At 43.7% G+C, this 8,974-nt stretch overlaps 1 protein-coding gene across 4 annotated transcripts in view; it reads left to right on the forward strand.

Moving 5' to 3' along the window:
• Baz2a (bromodomain adjacent to zinc finger domain 2A) overlaps nucleotides 1-8,974 on the forward strand; it is a 42,619-nt gene that overhangs the window by 26,907 nt on the left and 6,738 nt on the right. For all 4 annotated transcript variants that reach the window (XM_023707354.1, XM_023707355.1, XM_004647056.2 and 1 more), the window contains 12 exons: nucleotides 368-476; nucleotides 870-971; nucleotides 1,122-1,332; nucleotides 4,373-4,473; nucleotides 4,779-4,844; nucleotides 5,123-5,356; nucleotides 5,481-5,735; nucleotides 6,209-6,423; nucleotides 6,707-6,781; nucleotides 6,984-7,170; nucleotides 7,702-7,761; nucleotides 7,950-8,094. In XM_023707354.1, the coding sequence (XP_023563122.1) occupies nucleotides 368-476; nucleotides 870-971; nucleotides 1,122-1,332; nucleotides 4,373-4,473; nucleotides 4,779-4,844; nucleotides 5,123-5,356; nucleotides 5,481-5,735; nucleotides 6,209-6,423; nucleotides 6,707-6,781; nucleotides 6,984-7,170; nucleotides 7,702-7,761; nucleotides 7,950-8,094 (1,760 nt within the window). The remainder of the gene's footprint in view (nucleotides 1-367; nucleotides 477-869; nucleotides 972-1,121; nucleotides 1,333-4,372; nucleotides 4,474-4,778; nucleotides 4,845-5,122; nucleotides 5,357-5,480; nucleotides 5,736-6,208; nucleotides 6,424-6,706; nucleotides 6,782-6,983; nucleotides 7,171-7,701; nucleotides 7,762-7,949; nucleotides 8,095-8,974) is intronic.

Below are 8,974 nucleotides of genomic sequence, written 5' to 3' on the forward strand. Positions count from 1 at the left end.
GCACTTGCCAGGCAAGCACTTATTCTACTGAGCTATCTCCCTGGCCCTGTCTTTTTCTTGTTTACTGACGATTCAGTAAAAATTACCCTAAATATTAGGAAGGGCTTTCTGACTGTTCATCTCACAGATTTTGTAGGTAGAGGTCTTTTTAGGCTTGTGCGGTTATATTGCTTTCCTCCTAAGCCATTTGTGGGAGCTCAGGTTGTCTTTTTAGTCAAGTTCATCTCTTATTCTGCCTTCACAGCTGCATGTAGTAGTAGTGAGACAGATACAGGAGGGTCATTTGCTCAGTGGGCTTGGCTCCTGGGTGGTTTGGAAGTGGGTAGGAGTGTGACCTGGGGGCAGGGCCCATGTGCTTCTCTGGCAGGTGGCGGAGAGAAGTGCGCATCAAGAAGGGCAGCCATCGATGGCAGGGGGAGACCTGGTATTATGGCCCCTGTGGAAAGAGGATGAAACAGTTTCCAGAAGTGATCAAGGTAATAACAGTCTTTTATGAATGTTTTTATGTATTTATTTATTTGGTACAGGGTCTCGCTATACAGCTCAGACTCATAGTGATTCTCCTGTCTCAGTCTCCCCAGTGCTGAGATTATAGGCCTGTGCCACCATGCCTGATTTTGGCGGTTGGCTTGGTGTGCCCCACGGTTCTGGGGCCAGCACATCATGTTGTACCAGTGATTAAACCCGGGTCCTTGTGCTTGCAGGCAGGCGCTTAAACTGCTGAGCTATCTCCCTGGCCCTGTGGGTGTGTTTAAAGGTAGCACACACTTGTCTTTGAGTGCTGTGACACAGGTCGACATTGTGTACTCTGGAGACTATTGTCCAAAGACATTAAGACTCATTAATGTTGATCAACTTCCTTCTTTTAGTACCTGAGCCGCAATGTGGTACACAGTGTGCGCCGTGAGCACTTCAGCTTCAGCCCTCGTATGCCTGTTGGAGATTTCTTTGAAGAGAGAGACACACCAGAGGTGCTGGCCTAAGGGTTAAATATGTTTTGATCCCTGAAAGAGCTGATGGGCAAGCATCAGCCTCTTGTGGAGTTTAGAAGTTCTGGGAGCCTTAAATGGTTTAGAGAGTCTAATGGTCTGCACTGTAACATAATCTTCCTCCTACCTTAGGGCTTGCGATGGGTTCAACTCTCAGCAGAAGAGATTCCATCCAGGATTCAAGCAATTACTGGCAAACGGGGTCGACCTCGAAACAATGAGAAAGCAAAGACCAAGGAAGTCCCCAAGGTGAAACGGGGCCGAGGTCGGCCACCCAAGGTCAGAACCCCTGAGCTGTTGAATAAGACAGACAACCGTCTCCCAAAGAAACTGGAGGCCCAAGGTAGAGTAGCGTTTTTTACTTTGAGAGTCTTTTCCCTACACGAGGTGTCTGAAATGTTACTAAAATTGCTACTATCTGGATTTCACAGGAGTGTGACTGAAATCTGGGAAGAATTTCTATCAGCTTCTCCTCCTTGTAAGATAACATTAGGGTCCCAGCACTTTGGATACTCACTTTGCAGTACCAACTCTTCCTTGAGTTGGTCTTACTAATGAAGCCTTTAGTCGTCAGATGTATATTCTTCAGATGGGAGGATTTCTATATTTCTATGTCTTTTCTTACCTGTTTTTCAGCTCCTTATTTATACTTTCATTTGTTCACTCTTCCTTATGACTACTGTTGTGGACATTCAAAATTCACACCTTAGTTCAAAAGATAATTGGTACTACTTTAGTGGGATAGACAGTAGAGTATGTCTTAAAAGTTTTTTTCCAAAAGTACCGCATTTATCCTGTAAAAATGTGAACAAATTTTATTTTCTTCCTGTTCAGCGTTCTCCTGTCTTCTGACTGTGACATAGAACAAGTTTCATATTTTTTTTTTTTTCCTAAGACAAAGTCTCGCTGTGTATTTCAGCCTTGAAACTTACTATGCAGTCTGGGCAGGCTTCAAACTTGGTCATACTTTCTATCTCAGTATCTGTTTACTTTTACTGATCTTTGCTTTATCTTCCTCACTCAGCATTTCCTCCTCCTTCAGCCTCCTGAGTGTGGGGATTATAGTGTGTGCTACCATGTCTAGCTGGGTGTCACTCCCCACACCCCAACCAGGGATTGAACTCAGTCCTTTGCGCTTGCCAGGCAAGCACTTATTCTACTGACTCATCTCCCTGGCCCCAGAAATGGTTTTTATTTTATTTTTTTTTTTGTATTTAGTACAGGGTCTCACTACACGGATCAGACTTGTAGTGATTCTCCTGTTTTCAGCTTCCCAAGCGCTGGGATTACAGGCATGCACCACCACACCCAGTCTCAGTGGTCATCTCAGCATGCCCTGGGGGCGGGGCCAGCACGCCAGACCAGGGATTAAACCTCTGACCCCAGTGTCTGCCACTTTAATCTGCTGAGGGAGCTATTTGGCTGGCCCAAAAATAGTTTTTGTTTTTGTTTTTTGATTTTTGTTTTGGTGGAACTGGGGACTGAACTCAGGCCCTTGAGCTTGCCAGGCAAGTGCTTATTCTACTGAGCTATCTCCCCGGCCCCCTGAGTGTCACTTTTTTTTTTTTTTTTTTAATTTTATTTTATTTTGAAGAGTAAAAACAGAAGGAAAAACAAATAGAAAAAAACCCACACAAACAGGATAACATATAATCATACGTATGTTACAGATTTTCAAAACAGGAATAGCTAATTAATGATGATTGTTGTATGACTTCCACAATTTAATGAAATACATGAATCTATACATACAATATGTTCAAAAAACTTAAAGCAGGAGAAACCAAGAGATTTATAAAGAGACATAGTGTCATCAAACTGAGTATCACTTTTTTAAAAAATTTTGTTTATTCATTTGGTACAAAGTCTCACTATCTCAGCCTCCCCAACACTGGGATTAAAGGTGTGTACTACCACTCCAGCTTTGATGGCCAGCACGGCATGTGGTACAGGGATCAAACCTGGGTCCTTGCACTTTCCCGGTAGGTACTTAGACTGATGAGCTATCTCCCCAGCCCCTGAGTGTCATATTTTAAGAGAAGTCTTAAGTAGCTCATCTGCCCATATGTGTGTGAGGATTGCATTATAGATGAATAATAATATATTTATATAAGAAACAAAAGAATAGGTATTGTCAGGTCAAATGTATCACAAAATACACAGAGTTCTGCTTCAATATTTTGTCTTCCAGAGTAAAGAAATCCAGTTTGTTCATTTTATTTATTTAGTGGCGCAAGAAGATATAAGAGCTGAGCATGAACAACAGCTTTGTTGGTGTTAATCTGACTATAAAGTGTGTTAGCTGCCCTGCTATCAACTAACACTCTTTCCCTAGCAGTTTGGCTTTGTGGCTCCTTTCTCAGCTTTCTGCACCAAAATCAGTCCATTTATTGCTGCATTTGTCACCTAGTCTGAGAGGCTGCAAGGCTACTCTGTTGCTGTGGCCTCTCTTCCACTAGCTGGACTACTTCCAAAGTAGTCCATTTGGAGTCAGGGGCTGCTGTTTCTTGGCAGGAAATCCTGAGTTCTTTATGTCCCTCATGGAAAAAGGTAGCCCACTCATGTCCCCCAGGTTTTTTGTTTTGTGTGTGTATATTTGAGTATTTTTGGTTTTTCTGAGAAAAGGTCTCCCTATACAGTTTAATCTGTCCTTGAGCTCACTTTATAGCTCAGGTTGGTCTCAAACTTACAGTGATCCTCCTGCCTCAGCCTCCTGAGTGCTGGGATTACAGGCATGCACTACCACACCCAGCCTAACCCCCAGTACTTTATTATGTATACTTAAAAATAAAATAAACAGGTGTGGTACACCCCTGTAGTCTCATAACTCTGGGAACTAGAGGCAGAAGAACAGAAAGTTTGAGCCCAGCCTGGGCAATTTGGCAGTTTAATGAGACCTTGTCTCAAAGTAAAAAAGGACTGTGCTGGGCATTATGGCTCGTGCCTGTTAATTCCACCACTTAGTAGGCTAAGGCTTGAGGGTCATTGAGAGTTTAAAGGCAACCTGGGCTATGTGTGATTTCAAGACTGACGTAAAGTACAGAGTGAGACCCTGTCACAAAACAAAAAATAAAAAATGAACTGGCAAATGTAGCTGAGTATGTAGGGCCTATGTTCAACTCCTAGTACCAGAACTCAGAAATTTTTTAAAAAGCCAGCCATGGTGACACATGCCTATAATCACAGCACTAGGAAGGTCGAAGTAGGAGGATCTCCTCAGTTGGAGGCTAGCCTGGAGATACATAGCAAAGTCCCTGCCTCAAAAAACAAAAAACAAGACTTCTCTACATTCTTCAAAGAGCTGTGTGAGAGGCCAACTTTGTAGCAGCCTGGGGTGCCAGAGACCTATCTTTCTGCTTCACTCATCTTATTTTTCTTTACAGAAACACTGACTGAGGAAGATAAAGCAAAGATGAGTAAAAGCAAAAAGAAGGTGAAGCAGAAGGTACAACGAGGAGAATGTCAGGTTCCTGTTCAAGGGCAGGTGAGGGCTATCAGTGGGCTAGCTTTTGCTAGAACTTCTTTCTCTTTGTCCATCTCCCACATCTATTTCCCCCCCTCCCCCCGGCCAAAGCACCACACACTCATTGCCCTGAACTGTCTTGGGCTTGACTTAGAGAATTGGGCTTATTCAGGAACAATGCAAGCATCTGTAGGGTATAGCATTAATCCATTGCCATCACCTCATCCTATCTCCCTATCTCCCACCTCTCCTCCCCTTTTTAATCCTTGCCCAAGCAGAGATGCTTTTAGAGTTTGAGGAGAAATGACTTCCTTTATGGTTTATAGGCCAAAAGCAAGCGGAAACCGGAGACCAAGAGCTTAAAACAGAAGGATGCCAAGAAGAAACTAAAGGTAGGCGCAGTAAGGTACACTCACTGGGGCTAATTTTGTTTTTTTGGTTTTTTTAAATTGGGAATTGAACTCGACCTTGAGTTTGCCAGGCAGGCGCTATGCTGCTGAGCTATATCCCTGGCCCTGCTCAGGCTAATTTTAAAGCCACCAAACCTAATTTGCAAAATAAGTGTGCTGGTTTCGTTTCTGGGCTCTGAAGCTGGAAGGACTGAGACCTAGGAAGGGTGGTGAGTGTTACCTTTATGTCTCTCCTGCTTACTCTCTCCCTTGATGGGTAGGCTGAGAAGGAAAAGACAAAGATAAAACAGGAAAAACTGAAGGAAAGAGTGAAGAAGGAAAAGAAAGAGAAGGTAAAAATCAAGGAAAAGGATGAGGTGACCAAAGCCAAGCCAACTTGTAAAGCAGATAAGACCCTGACTACCCAGAGACGCCTGGAGGAACGGCAGAGGCAGCAGATGATCTTGGAGGAGATGAAGAAGCCCACAGAGGATATGTGTCTAACTGATCACCAGGTAGTGAGGGGAGAAAACTCTTCAGGGGTCATAAAGGGCCATTTGTGAGGACCTCATGGAAAGCCTTACTGTTGCTTGCCTTCTACAAAATCTTAACAAGACTCTACCACTCTTATCCCTCCAGCCCCTTCCTGAGTTTAAGCGCATCCCTGGCTTGACACTGCCCAGTAGGGCTTTCTCCGACTGCTTGACCATTGTGGAGTTCCTGCACAGCTTCGGCAAAGTGCTAGGCTTTGACCCTACTAAAGATGTGCCTAGCCTGGGGGTCCTGCAGGAGGGACTCCTGTGTCAAGGTGACAGCTTAGGCAAGGTGCAAGACCTGTTGATACGGCTCCTAAAAGCTGCACTGTATGATCCTGGGTTACCCTCCTACTGTCAGGTGAGATTTCCCAGGCAGGTAGGAAGACTTGGGATGCAGTGCTTTATGTCCGCCTTACTTTCTCTCTTAAGAACACTTAGGAACACTCTGCAATGATGAGAAGTGAGGGAGTTGTTGTTTCTTTCCATTTCTATTTTCTTTATATTTTTCTATTTTTTTTTTTCTTTTGGATACTTTATCATGTTTCATTTTCCTTTATCTTAATCTTTTTTTGTTCTATTTTGTTATGTAGGGTCTCACTATATAGTTTGGGCTGGCTTTAAACTTGTAACAACCCTGCCATAGCCTCCCAGGTCCCCTATAAGCACTGCAGCTTATGTTCATAGTTTTTTTTTCCCCTTTTTTCTTTCATCTTGTTCTAGAAACTTCTTTTCCTATTTTTGTCTTAGTCCCGTAGTTTTCTTGCAGGTTCACCCAGTTTGAGTTGTTCCTCTTAGTTTCCTCACTCCTATTATACTCTCTCTTCTAAACAGTCTCTAAAGATCTTGGGAGAGAAGGTATGTGAGATCCCACTGACAAGAGACAATGTGTCGGAGATCCTGCGCTGCTTCCTCATGGCTTACGGAGTAGAGCCCACCCTCTGTGACAGCCTACGTACTCAGCCTTTTCAGGCCCAGCCACCCCAGCAGAAAGCTGCTGTCCTGGCCTTCCTTGTGCATGAGCTCAATGGCTCCACCCTCATCATCAAGTGAGGGGCTGGGGTGGGGATGGTTGTCCTGTGCCTTGCTAAGAGTGGGACGGAGGAGGAGGGGTTGCCATTCAGAAGTTCCAGGGTGATAGCTGCCTGGAGCTCTGGAGATGGCACAGTAAATTGGAACTAAGTTTTAGTGCCCTTTTTGGGAATATTTAAGCTTGTCTCTTCTTGTCTGTAGATTTTAGGCTGAAACTCCCTAGACTCTTATACCTTTTAAAGTTCTCTTCCCTTGTGCTGCTGCTTCTACCTCAAAATCCCATTGTGTATTCCCTTACAGTGAGATTGACAAGACCCTGGAGAGTATGTCCAGCTGTAGGAAAAATAAGTGGATTGTTGAAGGCCGACTCCGAAGGTAGGAACAGAACAGAAGACAGCACCTAGAGAAGAGAGAAGGGAAAAAGGGTGAAACGTGCCCAGCATTTTGCCTGCAACTTTTGCCCTTAACCCCTTCCCTGGACTGGGGACCTTAACAGTGGTTGAAACTCCAGGTGTTCCTGCTGTGGGCAGGGTGTTCCTCACCAGTTTTTTTTTTTTAATCTGCCCATCTATTCAAGACTGAAAACTGCTCTGGCTAAGCGAACTGGGCGGCCTGAGGTTGAGGTAGAAGGACCAGAGGAAGGCCTGGGACGGAGGCGCAGTTCTAGAATCATGGAAGAAACCAGTGGCATGGAAGAAGAAGAAGAAGAAGAAGAGGAGACTATAACAGCTGCCCATGGCCGAAGGGGTCGAAGAGATGGAGAGGTACTGGCCCAAGAGCAAGAAAAGGGAGAGTCAAATGTTTTTCTGGACATATACATACAATCTTAGGAAGATTGCCGTGAGTTTAAGGCCAGCTTGGACTACATAGAGTTCAAGGCCAGGTTGAACTGCATAGTGAGATCCTGTCTCAAAATATTTGTTGCCTGGGCATGGTGGCTCACATCTATAATCCTAGCATTCTGGGAACCCAAGGCAGGAAAATCACAAGTTCTAACTGCACCCCCCAAAAAATTTTTTTAAAAAACAAAGAATTTTAGCTAGGGAGATTGCGCAATGGAATAAGCCTTTCCCTGGCAAGTGCAAGGACCTGAGTTCAATCCCCAGTACAGCCAAAAAAAAAAGTCCTAACCCAGCCTGGGCAGCTTATTGAGACCCTATCTCGTAGTATAATAAGTGTGGAGGTATAAGTCAGTGAGAAGGTCCTAGGTTCAGTCCTTAGAAAAAAAGAGACACAGATACTCTTTCTTAAATTTGGTAACTCTCCTTTTCCTTGGTGCCCTTGTTTTTCTGTAGGTTGATGCTGTAGCATCTAGCATCCCGGAGTTAGAGCGTCACATAGAAAAACTCAGTAAGGTACTGTACATCTGGTCTCCCAGGAGTTAGAGGTGTGAGCTGGGCAACAAATGATCGCCTTCTCAGCTGGGTATCAGTTCTGTAAGAGAGCTGAGAGCTTGTGCTTTCTCCCATATACTAAATGATTTCACTACTATCAGTCTAGGAATGTGTTTTTAAATTATCTTCTTTTTCTACTGCCTATGCAGCGTCAGCTCTTCTTTCGCAAAAAACTACTGCACTCAACCCAGATGCTTCGTGCAGTCTCACTGGGGCAAGATCGATACAAACGCCGCTACTGGGTGTTGCCATATATGACTGGTATCTTTGTGGAAGGAGCAGAGGGGAGCCTAGGTAAATGTGTAAATATGTATGAAAACCTCAGCTGAACCCTGTCTAACAGAAGTAAATCATCCTTTTTTCTCAGTCTAGTGATCTTGGGCTTCTTTTGTTTTTACAAGAATCATCTTTATAGCATAGAGGTTAAGAGTACAGGCCCCAGAGGAGGATTCCCTGCCTGCTTGCTATACCAGTTAGCAACCAGATGCTTGTTTCTTCACTTATAACTAGAGATAGAGTATGTACTTCATGAGGCTGTTAAGGGGGTCAGGAAGAGTTAATGCTTCTATTAGAATAGTGCTTAACAGAACAGGCCTGGGGGTGGGGGTGGCATAGCTAGTGGTGTACAACAGCATAAAGCCCTGGGTTTGAGCCCCGGCATTAGAAAAAAAAATGCTTAAAATATAATTGGTTCTCAGTAGATGTTAGCTTATGATTGATTGTACTACTGCTGCTGATTATCACTTAGAACAAACAATATTGTTTCTCCAGATATTTTTTCCATTTGTATATATTACTAGTGATAGACTCTCATAAAAAGAAGACTTTTTTTTTTTGTTTGTGGTACCTAGGGATCAAATACAAGACTTTGCACTTGCCAGCCAGACATTTATGCTGCTGAGCTATATCCGCAGCCCTAAGAAGACTAAGTCCAAAAGAAAGAGAAAGTATAGGGCCAGGGCATAAGTGCCTGCCTGGCAAAGGCAAGGTCCTAAGTTCTATTCCACTACTCAGATCTCAGATACATAAACTTTTCTCTCTTTTTTTTTTTTTTTTTTTTGGCGGAACCAGGGATTGAACTAAGATCCGTGCGTTTGCCAGTCAAGCGCTTATCCTACTGAGCCATTTCTCCAGCCCCAAACTTTTCATTTCATTTTTTTTTTTTAAACATTTA

The sequence above is a fragment of the Octodon degus genome, unplaced genomic scaffold (assembly GCF_000260255.1).
Source record: "Octodon degus isolate 3935 unplaced genomic scaffold, OctDeg1.0 scaffold00287, whole genome shotgun sequence".
Taxonomy (NCBI): domain Eukaryota; kingdom Metazoa; phylum Chordata; class Mammalia; order Rodentia; family Octodontidae; genus Octodon; species Octodon degus.